The sequence below is a fragment of the Blennius ocellaris genome (genome assembly GCF_963422515.1).
Source record: "Blennius ocellaris genome assembly, chromosome: 18".
Classification (NCBI taxonomy): domain Eukaryota; kingdom Metazoa; phylum Chordata; class Actinopteri; order Blenniiformes; family Blenniidae; genus Blennius; species Blennius ocellaris.
The window spans coordinates 8,985,466-9,003,653 of NC_137667.1; the positions used below are offsets into that span (position 1 = coordinate 8,985,466).

At 42.4% G+C, this 18,188-nt stretch overlaps 1 protein-coding gene across 1 annotated transcript; it reads right to left on the reverse strand.

Annotated features, from left to right (window-relative positions):
- Window positions 1-154: 154 nt before the first annotated feature.
- On the reverse strand, window positions 155-14,832 carry armc2 (armadillo repeat containing 2; the record flags this gene model as incomplete). Its single annotated transcript, XM_080514017.1, has 17 exons — window positions 155-1,193; window positions 1,417-1,571; window positions 2,410-2,542; window positions 2,801-2,914; window positions 3,285-3,407; window positions 4,570-4,906; window positions 6,289-6,388; window positions 7,391-7,536; window positions 8,171-8,385; window positions 8,546-8,648; window positions 8,797-8,981; window positions 10,055-10,162; window positions 10,843-10,910; window positions 13,442-13,553; window positions 14,050-14,209; window positions 14,465-14,537; window positions 14,624-14,832. 17 exons carry the CDS (start codon window positions 14,830-14,832, stop codon window positions 1,060-1,062), a joined length of 2,475 nt encoding a protein of 824 aa, XP_080370143.1. The 3' UTR covers window positions 155-1,059.
- Window positions 14,833-18,188: the final 3,356 nt, after the last annotated feature.

Here is an 18,188-nt window from a genome sequence, read left to right on the forward strand (position 1 = left end):
TTTTCTACTTTATTCTGATGTGTTTCATTAAGTTCAAACTCCACACAATCCATAGGCAATAAAAGATTTAATTATGAGGTAAATTCCAAGTTGGTCAACAGTTTTTTTTTTAAGATTACAGTATCATAAAAGTATCTTTACAATACAGTGTTCATACAGTGCACGTCAGTTATATAAATGTTCATGAAGCTTGGGTAAAGTACATTTATAGATATCCACGAATGAAAGCTTTATGGAAGGGAAAATTAAAGTGCACGACAAGGTACAGAACAATAAAATTAAATAAGTCTATTTAGCTCTCTTTTACAGTGTTCACCACAACAAGTTAATGCAACTTGAACCGCAGACCTGCCGAGTTATTACACCCGATGACCTTCCTGCTACGTCCGGGGTTTGAACCGGGGTGCCCAACACTCGAGTTCCACTCTTAACCCAATGAACCACAAACAATAAAAAAACAAACCAAATAAGGCTCCTGGTAATAAGACACACAGTGGCTGACTGGAGACATGAGAATAAGCAGATAAAGTAAAAACGCAGGTCAAACGTCAAATATGTGTGCATATTGATTGCAAATCACTGAAAATATCTACTAGAGTTTCACATTCTCACATATAATTTTTTTTTTAACGGTTCAATTCAAGTTCAGTCTACCTCTTATATGCTACGTAGCCTGTATTTTTCATTCAAACTGAAGTCTATTGTTTTTCAACGTGACTCAGTCTGTAGGCTTTAAAAGCGGCTGTGAAAATGTTTGTAGCTTCGTCTTCTGTGGAAAAAAACCAACCAGCAGCTGCAGCCTGTTTGGAGTGCTCGGTCATGAGGAGGCAGAGTGGCGGCTGCTGGGAGCAGACTGATCACATTCAGAGGATTATAGTGCAGGAGGTGGCTAATGAGCTTCTGTGGGAATTCACAGGCTTTTTTTTTTTCTCTCTCTCTCTCTGCTTCTATGGCTCATCACTGAAGTTTCTCTGAGCTGCTGGGAATCCAGTCTGGCCACACGAGGTGTGTGTTTGAAAAAAAATTGAAAACTATATTTAACCCAAACCTTTCTGTGTATCAGGGAGTCGAGTCCGGACTCTGGAGTACCTTCGTCAGTTTTTGAGCAACAGGTAGAAACTGTGACTCCCAGTGTGGTCTGTGGTCATCCCTGGCATCGCCAGTCTCTGTCCACTTCAGAGCCTCCTCTTCGTCTGAGGAAAAAGTTGAGAAGAGCGTGACAGAGAGCAGTGAAGGGGTTCGGCTCTGTTTTGAAATCTTTTTATTGACAAGTTATGTGGTCTAAGGCAGCGCCAAGATGTGATGACAGAGGTGTTACATTTATGATAGTGGGAATACATACACCCCCCCCCCCCCCCCAATTGAGTAACAACATGTTTATGCCCACTCTTGTTATGTAAGGTTTGCAACACCAACCTAAGTATGTAATGAGGACCTCCAGCAGCGAGTTTCTCTCATAAGGGTCCAACAGATTTTCTGAGCCGCTGCCAATCAGGTTCCACAAGGCCTGACAGATCTGGCCCCCCAGCTGCCAATCGCCTGGTCCGAAGTCTCTGAGACAGTCCAGCAGCCTACACACACACACACACACACACACACACACACACACACACACACACACACACGTCATATGACTGAAAGGGTTTCACATGACCGCCGGGTCTGAAAATATTAGCTTCGCTTCAGTGGACCAACTTCTCAAAGAGTGAGAGGATTTCAGAGCCGACACCGGAGAATCACACAGAACCAGTCAGGTTCGTCGGAACCGACTCATGGTGAAATTAGAAACTGATCTGAAATCTGGATATGAAAACAAATGAAAACCCTTTTTGTTGATACATTTTGGGATTTTCTATGCATCGATGGGTTTGCTTTAATTACTCTAGCCGTTCTTCTTCTTACTGTACTCATCTACACCCACCTACGCTATGTTTTCACCATACGATTGAAGGCAGGATATGCCTTGCAAGATCACCAGCTCAACACACACACACACACACACACACACACACACACACACACACACACACACACACACACACACACACACACACACACACACACACACACACACACACACACACACACACAGTAAGAAACAGCCTTATTTGGACACTATTTCACCTTCATGTTTGCAACAAAGCGACTTTGTCAGTCCTATTAACTGAACAAATTTGCCTGACAAATCTGAAATAGCTTGTTTAACCACTTTTTTTTTTTTTTTTAATTGTAATATGTTAATCATCGATTTCACCCTTGAGCAAAATAAATATATTTATATGACACTATGATGTTGACTGTATTGTACATTTTGTGTCATCAATATGTTGCAGTTGTATTTTTTTAATGTAATCGCACTGTGTGCTGAATATTCATGGTATCTAACTTATAATATTCAGAGGTCTTTACTTGGCAGAGGCCCCCTCCTGGGCGAGACAGACCCGGTTGGGGGGGTCCACAGCCAGGTTGATGAGGACCCCACAGGCAGAGAAACACATCTCGTTGCTCTTTGAGTCGAGCAGCGTCACCACAAACTGGTGCACTGAGGAGGAGGAGGAGGAGAGAGAGAGAGAGAGAGAGAGAGAGAGAGAGAGAGAGAGAGAGAGAGAGAGAGAGAGAGAGAGAGAGAGAGAGAGAGAGAGCGAGAAAGGTGAAGCAGTGAGGGGGTGGAGGAAGACCGACGGAAGAGCTGCTGACATCTGAGTCAGCAGGATTCTTCAAGCTGACTGTACTTGTACCGACACAAGTCATGGGAAACATGTAAACTCAATACAGAAAGGGCCCTGCGATTGATGTGTACCTTTGTTTTGTATGATGAAGTCCCTCACATTCTTGGACTGTGACAGGTTTCCATAGACCCGGGTGGCCTCGAGCATGGCCTCCAAACTGGAGCTGAGCATCAACTTCAGCATCACTGCAACAAAATGAAGGGAGAGAGCCATTTTATATAAGCTTGACGTTTTTACACCCTCCATGACATTCGGGCTAAAACAATGGATTTGGAAGGGGTGACATGAGGTTTGTGAATTAAACTGTGTTCCAGATGTAAAAAGACAAAAAAAAAAAAACTAAATAGAAAACAAAATGTTATTTCACAGTACAGGCAAAATAGTTAACATTTACCTCTAATTACGATGTTCTTGACAAAACACATAGTTGAAAGTAAATCACTGGTGTTGACGAGAACACTGGTATCATAACCTTATTTCAGAGAAATGCCTGCTTTTCAATCTCACTTGGGTAAAAGAAGTTTTTCAGACAAACTATAAGCTTTTTGGTCTCACATTTTGCAATGTTGACTTCATTGCGCCAGATGGAGGAGCGTTCTTCCTGGTAGAAGGACAGGTTGTTGATGGTTGCCGCCACATTCACCACCAACTCCTCGCTCTCCTGCACTGACCGCAACTCTGTCAACAAACACACAAGCACCGATGTACGCGCGCACCGGGAAAGCGAGACACAAACTAACCTTAAACAAGTGTGACATTCGAGGATTCGGGTGAAATGAAGCATCTGTGGTGCTGTTCACCAGTTAATTGTGGAAGGTGAACGTAATAAGAACAGAACTTTCAAGACGCGATTACATTAGCTCTGGTTAATGTCCTGTTACAGATGAGGTGGCACACACAGGTCACAGTGACCCGGTCCAACCAGCCATGAAACTGTGAGCAGCTTAGAAACGAAGCCCCGTTCCTGATATAGCAGCAGATGCTGCGCGCTTGATTGTGAATCGCGGATGTTGTGGTTGTGCCGTCGAGAGGTGCCTGTCTCACTTTGAATTTAGTTTCTGATTCTGATGGGAAATGCTCTGCTGTTGCACCCCGGCGGCTCTGTAATGGGAAAAAGGCCTGGCGTGTCACGAAGTTGATCAAAACAGGACATCAATCAGCCAAACCTTCACTTGCATCGTCACACTAACTGCACTCGTCTTCATTTGCTCATTCTCTTCCTGTCCTCATGGTTTACTTGCGGTGTTCCCTACTGACACGCCCATCTTTGTCTTTGAATCTTTGCCCCTTTTTCACTAGTTTGACCTCCGTGCTGTTTATTTACTGCTTTCTCCCAAATGCCATAAGGTGAGTGTGGGTGGCAGACAGCTGAGCAGAAAGTTCATCACCCACCCATGTCTCAGTTCAACCTGTTCTGAAACACAGGACATGCAAACCACAAACCACGGCGGGTTGTGAGATGTGACAGAACATCCTGCTCTGCAAAGTGTTTCGGTCTGCGAGACAAAATAACAAAACAAAGCAAACAAAAAAGAAAAAAGAAAAAAAAAAAAAAAATCCAAAGAAGGATGTACTGCATATTGAGAATAAATGAAGCACAAACGATGAGCGTGGTTTCCACTCATGTTTTGTTCCCAGCACAAGGGAAGTGGCTGGCTGCCTCCAATATGGCTGCTGTTCTCATAAAGTACCATACAAGCTATTTTGAACCTTTTTAACCTCAGCTATTTCACACACTGCCTTCTTGCTTTGGCGCCTTTGTATCAAAAATGAAAAGCAATTCCTTCAGGTTCACTACTTGTTATGTCCTGATGATTTGGCCTCCATCTCGCTCACTCACCGAGCGTCTCCATCAGTAGCTCAGTGATGGCTGCGTCTGTAGCCAGTGATGGACCTACAGTGGGGTGGATGCACATGTTAGCCAGCACCCTGACCAGCTTCACCAGCACGTCATCAGACTCCTGTGCAGATGCAGCACGAGCAGGAGCCCCGCGGTGGGAAGGGGCATCTTTCTGCAGAGCGGCCTCCTTCTGCACTGGCATGTCTTTTCGCTGGTAATGCTTGTAGAGTTGGAGCAGTGTGTCCACACACCCGTCGCATTGGAAGAGCTGCTGCCGAGGCTCGTCGCTTTTAGCGGTGACGTTCCCCAGGGTGAAGAGGAGGCGCACAACGAGGTCCTGTGGAAGAGCAGAGCAGATCAGGGATCCAATCTAAAGCAGAAGCAGATTCTGAAATGAAAATAAAATGAAAACTCCACACAAAAGTGTCACCGTCTTGAACCAGGGACTTTCTGTGTATGTGTGTGTGTGTGTGTGTGTGTGTGTGTGTGTGTGTGTGTGTGTGTGTGTGTGTGTGTGTGTGTGTGTGTGCGTTATAAGAGATCACAGTGACCTTTCCTTTTGGCTAGCGACCATCTGAATGTAATCAGTTCATCAGAGCGAGAGAGAAAGTTTGTGTAGAAGTTGAATAAATTCTTGCATTTTGTTTGGGCAATGCTGCAGTTACAAGGATGGAGACTCAATCCAGCTTCCCAGAGGCCAAGCTGATCCTTTACAAATACTTTCTTCTGTCAAGTCAACAGTGTGAAGAAAACAAATATTATTTTCCGTAGAACACCTGAGAGCTTGAGCTCTAACAATATTATGACAGTCTGTCCAAAACAAAGGCAAGTCGACGACAATGAGTAAAATAGAGGAGCTCTAAAGAGAGACCCTTTACGCTGTGAATGAGATTCTAAAGACACTCGAATCACTTGTTGCACTGTGAACCTGCAATCTCAGCCAGGTCGATGTTTTGCTGAGGTTTGTAACAAAATCCTTTTTAAAAGAAGTCATCACACACGTGGAAGAAAACGCAACACTATATTAGACTGGCATGACGTGGGAAGAACATGCATTAGTGTCACTGGGTGTTAGGAAAGGACGGGTTGTCCCAGAACCATTGCATGTCTCTGGATAGAGAGTGTGTGTGTGTGTGTGTGTGTGTGTGTGTGTGTGTGTGTGTGTGTGTGTGTGTGTGTGTGTGTGTGTGTGTGTGTGTGTGTGTGTGTGTGTGTGTGTGTGTGTGTGTGTGTGTGTGTGTGTGTGTGTGTGTGTGTGTGTGTGTGTGTGTTTGTAGGCGTGAGTGTTCGTTCCATATTAGGTTGATAACATGTCTTTTAAGTCAGATCACGAAGGGTCCCCCCTTTTTTCCCGGCAGCTCCTCCCCCTCTCCCTATCTCTCTTCCCGTCCAACTCGATGTCACCTCCATTAACCCGAGCTTAACCTCTATATTTTTTCCTTGTCTCTCCTCCCACCCACCCTCCGTCCGTCTTTCCTCGACTTGCTGAGCCCTTCCTGGGATGATTAAATGTCAAAACAAAATGCACACAGTGGAGACAAAGAGACCGATGGTGCGTGTAGATAGACACAGTGTGCCATAAATGTGTTTAGACGTCAAGTGTATAAACAACGAATGCTGAAAGTATACATGGTGATGGACATACACCACGGATGCTTTTGTTTCTTGTGTAGACACAAAGATTCACAGAAACGCAGTGGGGGAGGCCGGTGGACTCACCTGCTTTTGGTGATGTTTGCTCAGCAGTTCTAAAAATAGCCGGTAGCAGTCGGGGGTCTGGGCCAGAGCCAGGCGACACTCAGAGTAAGAAGAGAGTTTACTGAGGGAGAGACAACAACAAATACCAATGAGAAGTCCTGCCCTGGCAGGATGACTAAATACGGTGCGATTAAATCAGCACTGGCAATAATTACGAGGGTCCAGGCTTGGGCATGATTTTAATGATCCAAGACACAAATAAGCTTCATCAGCTATAAAACCTGGGGAAATTGCATTTTTAAGGCGACATTTAGCACACTAAGGGGAGTTAAGGAGCAGGTAGAACTGAAGAAAAAAAGAAGAAGGTGACTCATTTGTGTTGCTGCACACTCTCTGGTGCTGGTGTGTCTGCCGTCGGATATTGAGCCTCTATTGACAAGAGTACACCTGGTAAATATTGCAGCACAAGCACCTTTTCAAGGACTAACATATAGCATTCAAACCACAGGTTTTAACTGAAGCCAGTTTAGTCTGGAAACACTGATAAGACTATACGGTAGCATAGTTTGGCTGTTCAGCTGCAGGCTGTGTTTGGACTCGGTTTTCCACTTTATGAGTGCAATCATTATTATCACTTTTTTTTTTCTTTGAATTTGCAGATATGTGCCGTTTCTGAGCTTTTTTTCCCCCCTCTCTCAGATCTTTGACCCTGAGAGAACTTCATTCCACAAATGCTGTATGGAATAATATATAGGGATACACTGATAAGTGGAAAAAAAGCACAACTGAAAATGTTTTTTTTTTTTCTGTGCTGTTGCAGACTGAAACAAAAAGATCTGGGTTCTGTTGAATTTTATATAAAGAAAAATAAAAAGGGGCAGTCAAGGAAAAGAAACAGATGATGTGAGACACAATCATGCACTGCAACATGAATCATTTGTTTTGATCCAGATTGTAACATTTACAGAAACCACAAGTGTTAATAACTATATAAAATGGGATGTAAATGGTAAAATGGTAAATGGTCTAGATTTATATAGCGCCTTCTAACCACACTGAGGTAGTCCCAAAGCGCTTTACATATCAGCTCATTCACCCATTCACGCTATTCATGTGCTTATACCTGAAAATCCGGGAAATATTGGTGCAAATGTCTTGGTCATTACAATGTTGACGAAGTACGATGCACAGCAATGACAATATGGAGAATGCAGCAAAGCGTGGCCGGGAGTCAGGGTGGTCAGCGAGGTTCCTCAGGGTCGCTGTCAGCTACGGGGGTGAAAAAGAGAGAAAACCTCAGTACGAACTCGCAGGAATACATGCTCTGCTTTAGCAGACTGTACTTAGGACAGAGGTGCATATCGGGGTTGTGTTGGCTGGCACACAGAGTCAGTAATTCGCTTGTTAGGGTTGGCCGGTGGCCTGCACAGGATGCTATACAGCAGGGTGACCGGAAACTTTTCAGTACTGAAATAAATCATTCTATCACAAGAGGGAAACGGTTCATTTTCAGCACATAAGCAGCAGTGGAAGTTCCGAAACGTCACGGGGTCCCTGTTTCCCTCCTCTGATTGGATCGTGACTTGTATCAGATATCCAATGTGATTCAAAGTGTTTGCGGAGGCCAGATGATGTGATTTGTAGCAATCGCTTGGTGAGGCGTGATGCAGGGCGTGTTTTGGACCAAAGTGCAGAACATTATGTTCATCGTGCCGCTCGTTGGACATAAACAAAAATGTTAATGTTATAGTGGGGGAATGTAGACCAGCCAACACACACTTTACAACGCACGTTTAACAATTATTTACTGACAGCAGGGGACTGCTGAGGGTAATTTATTGTGAATACGTACATCAATCATTGTGCGCTTGCGGTGATCAGGAGTATTACATTTGTGACTCACCTGCACAAGGATATGTCCCGCTATAGTGAAGTGCGTTTCTTGTACAGCGCAGAGCTTCTGGAGCAATTTCTGAGTCACACCGATACAGTTGTTTTCCAGCAACAGTCTGAGGAGGACCGAATTTCCCGAGAGAAACTTTAGTGTACCAACACAGTACAGCAGAGCTTCTCCAGACGAGGACACTTCCTCTCTGCTCAGCACATCCAGCAACAAATCTAAAGACAGAAACGAAATGCCAACCTTTGTTATAATCGAGAAGGCATGCACTTTATATCGAATATCAGGAAAAATGGAATAAAACTGATAAAATATAGCCTGTAAGCAACCACACTGGGGAACATGGAGCAGAAAAACACTGAACTATGTCACTCTGACCAATGAGGGAGTTCTTCTGGAAGAAGGTGTCGTTGTTTTCGCTTCGGCTGATCTGGAAGACGAGCTTACAGATGATGAGGAGGTTGTTTTCACTGACGTACAGCTGGAGAATAAAAACAAAAAAACAAACAAAAGCAAATATACTACTGCATTAAGCGGCATCCCGGATACTTTGTGACTGAAACTTGCTGCTGGCATGCTGACACAGGCCGGCACTCACGCGCACACCTGCAAACTCACAGACAACTCACAGCGAGGCAAAGCTTGGCGACGTGAAGGTTGAGCTGGACAGAGTTGAGGCCGATGAGGCGGAACAGTGTTCGAAGTATCCCTGACCTCCTCTTACAGCGCCGGCCGAGCATGTCCGCTTTTGCCAGAGTGCCGTGGAGCTCGTCACATAAATCACACGGGCGGTCGACCGAGCCCTCAGAAATGCCTGGCAATGACGCAAAGCACATATATTGCGAAGAAATTCTCTGATGTTCAGGACAAACTCTCGCAAAAAAAAAAAAACTTCCAAAGAAAGCAAACACCCCTGAATGAAAACAGCCACTGTGTTTGTTGGCAAGTCGGATAGTCTCATACACAGAGATCGGTGATGTTTGGTGCACGTTGTGGTGTGTGTGTGTGTGTGTGTGTGTGCATGTGTGTGAAGTGAGTGTATGAGGCATATGGGACCAGGAGGTTAACTTTTCAAACATCAATATTACATTGGTCAGCAGAAAATATACATCATCCTTCCTCCTCCAGGAATCAGCTTTTCGTCTCAAGTGATTAAATACCGGGGAGAACAATTCTTCAACAGGCCGCTTCCCTCTTGAAGCAGAGGAAGAAAAAGGGTGGAGCCATTTCCTTGTTTTTGAGGTAAAATAAACGTTTTCCCTGCATAAATAACAAGGTTTGGCCATTTCTTTTTTTTTCTCAAAAGGTCGAACGCAAGTCTCACACTCCACATTTCACTGCAATTTCTCACAGAAACTGAAGGGTGTTTTATGCATGAGCCAGAAGGCTCTGGGTACAATAAATATTTAATATTTATCTTTCAAATGAATTTTCCATTAAATTTGCAGAGTGCTAAAATATTTACAGCCATAGATTTCATTCCTTGGCTGTCAGACTGCAGTTTCAGGCTAAGACAATTCTGAGTACATGCCAAACATAACACTGTTTTGTTTTTCTTTCTTGGGACAGTGAAATAACAGGGCTTTCTCAATTTGTTGAAAATTTGATTCTATGCATAATTATCTGCTACTGCTGAAAAAAATGTTTCTCATGGTGCTCATAAAAATTGAATGGAAGAAGGAAACACAAGAATGGAGTGATAATTATAGAGGCTTGGCTCTGATACAACTGCTAGAATCCTCCAAACACAATGCTTATCCCAAGCCTTGCAAACCTCCCGAAAAGCCCAAAAGAAAAATACATTTGAAGTAATTCAATTAACTTGCAGAATGTATATCAAGCGTTGTGCTTTTTCTTGGAGTTATCTTGAGGTTTTAGCCTCAGTACCTGCAGCCACACTTTCTAGTTGTTGAAGAAGAGGCAGGATTGAATTATTCCACACGAGGGAATCTGGATCCTTGTCAGTGCTTGTGGCGTTATCTCCGTACGCCTGCCCTGAAACGTGCAGAGATTTGCAGTTAGCCAATTACCACCTTCCGAACTCTGGAGCGGCAAGCGAGGTTCACAAGTTCACTGCCCTAAAATAAAACGGCAGGAAGTTTGATGGCACGGTATAAGGTCACTAGACACAGCTCAACTTCCGACCATTTTCCTCTTTCGTCAATGTAAAACAGTCTGCATGTGTGCATGTGCAATAAAAACACATTTATCTGTGTGTGTGTTTTGGTTTATGCAAATACAGGCCAAGCATCTTTTTTATTTTTTTTTTACAGAGAATTTGCATACCATACTGCATGTTCCACGTGGCACAGGAAACTGTGGTCGCACACACCAACAGCTCCCTCGGCTATTGGCTGCCTGCCTCAAATGGTGGAAGTTTGGCCCTTAGCAACAATGCCTCGATCAAAGTTTGACACTGAGCAAGCATTGTTCAGAGAGTGATAGAGGACGAGAGAGCTGTGTCTGCCTTGCTGATTTAAAAACATTTCTGAGCTCAAGACTAAACACTCTATCTTATATTTTGACCTGTATACATTCATCTGACCTCAGATCATTTAGAAAATAGGTGAGTGGATAAGTTGTACTGTGATAGAGGAAACTTGCAACAGCATTTCTATATATAGATGTCGTCCAAAACGAACGGTTTGTTTCCATTGAGGAATATCTGAACAAACCTGTTCTTTGCTCCACTCTGCAGTCTGTGGGCCTTTCTTCTGAGTCAACACTGGACTGTGCAATAGTACTGCAGGTACAAAGAGACATAAAAACACTTAGCTGAGTAACTCGTTGGTTAGACACAAAAACACACAGAATCTGGTTGTATTAGGCCGACAAGACGTGGTACATGTGCCTTATATTCTTTGGAGCTCAATTGGTCCAATAAACACAAGTAAAATATATATTTACATTCAATACACATTTTACTGAAACCAGTCATACTGTATCTGTTTGTTCAAAGCTGCTGACTTTGAAATGTGTCAAAAATGGTGAACAATGTTGGAGTTTTTTTTTTCCAAAAACATGCCACTAGATGTCGCTGGTGCAGCAGAGGAAGCGTTGCAGCTCTTCATGTACATAAGCAGATGCTGTTCATGTGTCCGTCTGTTTTTAAATGTTATAACTGTGTGTGTGTGTGTGTGTGTGTGTGTGTGTGTGTGTGTGTGTGTGTGTGTGTGTGTGTGTGTGTGTGTGTGTGTGTGTGTGTGTGTGTGTGTGTGTGTGTGTGTGTCAACCCTGAGGGAGTCTGGTAAAACTTTTCAAGCTTTGTCACTGTGAGCTGTCTCTCACCACGACCTCGGCGCCTCTCTGCAGGAGCCATAAACCAAAATGGTAAAGAACAAACACGCCCGGGTGTCAGGCGGTGCTGTGTCGTGGCTTGCCCCCAGCATGTCACTCTAAACTCTCCCTCCCCGCATTTCAAGTCTGTACAACTCCACTGACACGCAACAATATTGACGCCAGTAAATTCTACGAAATGTGACAGGTGTTGTGTCTTGTGACTAATTACTACACGACCAGCTGTGAAAATAATTCCTATTAAATACTGATGAACGTGTTGAGTCATGCTTATCACGTCTGCAAATGTCAATTTACTACACGAGTCCCACACAGAGGCTCCGTCGATTATTGGAAGAGAAACTGAAATCTTAAGATGATTTATCGTCTCGTGTTATAAAACAGGAATCGGCTGAGTTTTACGGGAGCATTGCCACAAAATGTGTTGCTGATGTTGGTAATAAAGTGGGCTCGTGAGCAGAGATGCAGCAGGCAGTGTTGTGTGAAACATGCTGCAATGGATGTCAGAAGGCTCTTGCTTTGTATGATAGCATTAAGAGTCTGATCATAAGGGCTCTTTGTGTGATTCCGCATTCTCCGAGACATGACCTCATCCCCATCTTCGGCCTGGCCAGTGCACTGCAGTCACAATACACGCTTGCCTACCAGCCTTGCCCAGATGGGCATCCAAATCTAATAGAGAGCCATTTGGAGCTATAGAGCTTTGGCTTATTGGAGAATAAGAACCTGGCGTATGTGTAATCTCTCCTATCTTTATGTCTCGTCCAACTCATCATGTTAATCTGTCCTGTTGTGTCTGTTTCCATTTGCGGTTGCTGTGCTTCTGGTTTGACTCTCTTGTCAAATGAACCCTTTAACTTAGTTCCTTGCAAAACTAAAGAATTGCACTTCAAATACGCCGACCTGACTCTAACCACGAGGGGAAATTGTTTAAAATGCATCCTATTCAATGATGACGGGACCACAGGGAGGTGACCTGGAGTTTTTCTTTGTCAGCAACAAGTCGTACAAACATCGCATGCCGGCTTGACTTGTGAGGGAGGAGGCGGCACTGTGGACCACGGCCCCAGATTTCCTGTAAAAGTGTTTTATGGGCCACCCCCTCCTCAACAGCCCCAGCTGCTCCACCCAATCGATAGGTGGATGGATTGTAACGACAGCCCCTGACCTCATGCCCAGAGTTATGCCCCTCCTGCCGACACACAGCTGATGAGGTCGGCAGAAAGAAGCTGAGCTTTTAGCTTCCTTACACTGTGGAAGTGTAAAAGCTGACACATGATTGCGATGAGAGATAGAGGCCGTTTCATCCGGTGTGAAGCATGCCAAGATGCCGGATTCAACTGTGACCAAGATATAGTGTATAGTAAAAAGCAAGGGGTTTTTACAATGGAGTTTACTGTCCCCAGGTCAAGAACTTGTTCTGTACATTGTGACACTACTACTCGAGTAACTATCTTCATATATGTAGCTGACAAAACAAATTAGTTGTGAATTAGAATTAAAATATATATAATTAGCATTTAGTGATGACAGAAGTTGCGTCTTTTATACTTCAGGTGACTATATTTCCAAATAATGTTTCTTGGATCAGTATGATTTTATGTGAATTTCCAAATCCATCAATTGTCTGAAAGCCTGAAAGCTCGATCGCATATGCAGCTTCCGTTGCTCTGCACAGTGCTCTGTTACAAGCAGCATTAACAAAAAGCCTTAAAAAAAAATAAAAAAAAGAAAAAAAAAAGTGACATTTGGCAACAGAGAGGCTGGCTGGCAGGGAATAAAATGGAGAAGAGTTTCACGAAAGGCGCAATCAACTCCATCGAGCAATGGCTACCCCTGCAACCTCGTAGCGCCAATAAATCTTCGACTCATTGTCATACTGTCGTTGCGGTCAAAGAGAGGGAGCGGGAGAGGGCGGGAGGGCAGACAGCGAGGGGCAGATCCTGCAAGTCACAGCAGAAAGGGCAAAAAGCGTACCTTCCACTCGCTGTTCTCTGAGGTTCGGGCTTGAGAGGGCCGCGGCGAACGGCGGTGCGGTCTTCACTGGGAAGCTGCTTTTGTCCCGGAGCTGAATTTAATCTCTGTGTCACTGTGAAAGCAATGAAAAGACGTGGCAAGAAGTTATTCATTGGTTTACGGCTCCACGCTGTGGGACAAATTCTACTTGTCTTCATCAGTGTCGAAATGCAGCTGAGAGACTTCAGCCACTCGCCGTTATTTGTGTTATTGCTCTAAACTGCAAAGCAATTTTGCAGGACAAGGTTTGTGTCCACTCTCTCTATCGCAGAGAATATAAATCAGGTAGAATGTCAGTATGTGAATGACTCCATTCATTTGCATTTGACAAAAGTGGTTCAGCACTCATGTGTGCAAAGAAGATTTATGCTGATGAAATAAAGGCTGTGCTCCTTTCTTTATACATTTCATAGCTATAAAACTTGCACAGTGTGTCTCCTGTTGTGTCCATTGGAGTGCAAATGCAACATGTGATTTTTTTCTTAACCTCGCATACAATAGTTGTTTAGTAATCCGAGTAGATTTTACTAAAACACTTTCTTATCTTGTCATGTGTTTTCCATCCTCACCCTCTTTATGTCCTTCCACAGGTGGTAATGCAGTGAGAGATGCAGTCCTGAGGAGGCGTGCTCGTGTCTGTCCCTTTCTTCTGTCCACCGGGCCAGAAGGAGGTTTGGGAATAGCCTTGAGCGGATCTTCTGCATTGCACAGGACTGGAAACTTTGGCTTCTGACACAATATAAAGAAATTACCGGCACAAGATGGTTGAAGTGTTATTCAGAGAGCGAATATTGCTTACTGCTACTCCTGCCTCTGGAATACTGTATATCAGAATAATGTAGCGGCTATCAAAAACAGATAAGATGTCATCTTCCCATTATCTAGAAAACTGTTGTATACATATCTACGTTTCCTGCAAACAAAACCAAAATCGGGCAAACATTCTACTTAAACACTGATGTGTAGCGTGTGTTCATGACATACGTGGTCCAGAGGTGAGAGGCGGATCCCTGAACCCGGCCTGGACTCTGGTGCATCAAAATTCTGAGCATGAAGACTGCAAGGTAAACAATAACTCTTATCACACTTAATCTGAGATGTGACTGACCTTAAAATGTATTCAGGCGGGAATCTGTGGCAAACCTGAAGGCAGATGGAGGCCTGTTGTCACAGTCTACTCGAATGGAGTTACCCCCAAATAGTTGTCTCTGTTCAACCCTGGGGGTGACAGGTCGCTGGGTAGATTGAACTCGCAGAGACTGTCTGGCCTCATGGACAATCTCTGCACATGTTTTCCTTGGAGTGTTGCGTTGTGGGATTAAAGGGCTGCAAATCTCTCGTTTCCTCGCCATAAAGGCCCGTTAGGCCTATGAAACATAAAGCACAAGATGCATACCCCCCCACCCAAAAAAAACAAAAACGTAATTGAGCTGCAAAGAATTATGCTCCCAAGCACTGTCCATTTTAAATATTAAAGAAATAGTGATACGTTTGCAAAAACTCAATTGATTGACAGCTCTCATTATTTCACACCTGGAGTCAGAAGCAGAAATATTAAGAAGAAAGTTACTATAAAGCTGCTGAGGACACAGATGCTGTTATTTAGAAAAATCTTACCTCAAAGCACAAAAACATTTCCATTAAGTGTCTAGTTATTTCACTTAATGGAAACATCCAACATTATTGCATGTTCACCAAATATTGTACAGCCTAACTTATCGTCTTGATTATTTAATCAGTTATTTATATAATGTATAGACCACAAGAAAAAAATACCCATCCAATGTCAGTATAACATCTTTACTTACAACATTTAGAAATATGTCATAAATAAAATAGCATTCAATGAATTTTATTTTGTTTAGATTATTTCAGGTGTGATTGTATTAATGGTGCCAATTCTGAGGCAATTGTGCATGTTTTGATCTGCAAATAAACCAAAAAGTCAGATGAATATAGTGAAATATAACTCAATAATAATAATAATAGATTATAGTATAAAAGTATGGGACTGTTCAGGAGGTTCTGCCCACCGAGACACTGACCGGTTATCATCTTCAATGGAATAGATGTGATAAATAAAGAAAAGTAGTACGTTATGGTTCATTCACTGGTATTAATGAGACTAAGACAACAATTTGTTTTTGGGAATAACCGAAAGAAATTGCTTTGCGCGTTCACGCTCCGTCACCATGGTGATACAAAGACGCTGCTATGGCAGCTCGGAAAACAAAACAAACACAAGAAAACAAAAATAACCCTGGCAAGGAGCAGGGGAAACTTGGGCTCTTATTTACTCCGCAAAACCCGATGTGAACACATTATATGTTGTTAAATGCGTCCAAACGTGACCAGAGTGCGAGCCGCTCACACGCAGATGGAAACCGTTTGAATGAGACTTTAGTTTAACCGAAAATAAAAAACAAAATAAAACAAACAAAAAAAACCCCCCAAACTTACCGTTGACGGTCTAATGTGGGTGAAATGTATCACTGGAGTGATTTCACCGGAAAAAGAAAAGTCGCGACACTTGAAACTTGTGGAAAACCGAAGTTTACGAGCACGCAGAGTCGGGTCTGTTGATATCATGTGCACGAGCTTCGGTGAACGCGGCACGGGAACGCGCATTTGATTTGTGTCAGGTGGGGGGTGATGAAACAGACTTCAGCATAATTCAGAAATGTGACAATATTCTCAATGTTTTCAAGGTTTATTTTTAAACCGTCAATCTGTATGACATGTATTGGTCATGCATAATGAATTAACAACGTTAAAAGGAATTAAGCTTAATCAAATATGTTTCACTGGCTTTAAAAACGCAAAGCGCCTGCTTTTTTTTTTTATTTCTTTTTTTTTGTGTGTCTTCCATTTGCACCGACCACTTCCTGTCACGCACCTGGACAAACAAGGTGAGATATTCAATTATTGTTTTTATGTTTAATGCTGATATTAGGAGCACCACGCGGTTCGCTTTGGATCGTATTGAGTGACTCATTGAGTCTCCAAACATTTTGCATGAAAAGCTAATTTCGCATATTTAAAGAATTTAGTTTGGTTATTTTATTTGACTGTATCTGTATGATATTTTTAGGCTGCAGATGTGGATGCTCAAGAAATAAATACCAAGCTTCACTATATATTGCATATATTGCATGATTTGACAAGCATGAAATTAATACTTTTTTTTAATTATTTAGCTTAAGGATTATTTTCAGTTGACGGCAATAAAAAGCTGTTTTACTGTCTGTTACATTGAAAGGACAAAGTTCAAAACAGTTTAATGCCATGCATGGTAGCACTGAGGCAAACATCACCTATGAAACACTGTGAGTGTGATGTCAGATCATACTGTTTATACATGTTATTGGTCACTTTAAGGTTAGTATAAAGCATCACTCATTTCACTTTAAAATGGCTTTAGACTGATGTGGTCACATCACAGAAACTACCACAGCTGTGTTCCATCCACAACCAATCAATCAAACTTTATTTATATTGCACGTTTGTACAGGTTGACCCAGTTTATAATGCTTTGCAGACCAGGTGACAAGTAAATCAAGTCAAGAATGAAGAGAAAATGCAGGAAAAGCTGCTTTGTCAATGGTTAACCACTGTGAAAGAAAACTGAATGAAATAAACCCATTAAGAATAGATATACCGGTAAACAAGATGGGGGGGATTAACCACAGGAGATATTAAGTGAAAATGTTAAATGACCAAGTAAAACAATATATGTTGTACTTGTGTAAAATCCAAAATCCATGTTTTGTTTTTTTATACAGCTGATTAACCCATCTTGACTCCAATCAAGTTTTACTGTTCACATTGCACCTGTGGTGCCACAGAACATCGGCATTGAATTCTAAAAGCTTGCTCACTTATCAAGATATCAAGCATGACTATATTCTATGTTCTAATTTACTTACGAGGACTGTTGCAGAAGTTAATCGCTGAATAGTCGTGAATAATGTCTGTTCATGTCTGTTTTGTGTACGCATGATTTTCGGCACTTGCAAAATCATAACGAGGTGGGGCTCTTGTCATGGTTTTTTTTCTTTACTTTCTGAAAGTATAATTGACTGTTGGGGGGGGGGAAAGTATTTGACTTAAAAAAAAACCCCAAAAAAACCAACATGAACCACAAAGACAATGCAAAAGGAACAAGGTCCATTTTCAAACTTATTGTATCACATAACAGTGAAGTGTTTACAAACAACTCATGATATTGTAGGGCAGTAGTAATCAGACGTGTAAAGGAGGTCAACTTCATTTTACATTAATTCATGAAGAAACATATGCATTTTACTGAATTTAAAAGTATAGTTTGTGATAAAAAAAAAAAAAGATTTAGGGTTTTGAAAGGTCCCCCAACAGCACTGTAAGATAGCGTGAAAACTATTTCAGTGGCCTTTAGCACTGAGCACAGTAATTAATTAATCATAGAGCAGAGTGTAAATAAAATCAAAACAACGTGTTCTGTAAAAGATGCTTCGTTTTTATTTTACGGCATCGTACACAACTGAAGTTGCCTGAAAACACGGATCCACAAAGATGTGGTTAAAGTAAAAATACATTGCGGTTTTGACATTTTAGCAACATAGAAATGACACTTGGTTTCATTTCACGGAAGTATTTACCATTAAAAAAAAAAAAAAAAAGTGGTGTCACCATCCCGGTGAGGATTTGCCCGCCATTTTGACGTATTAAA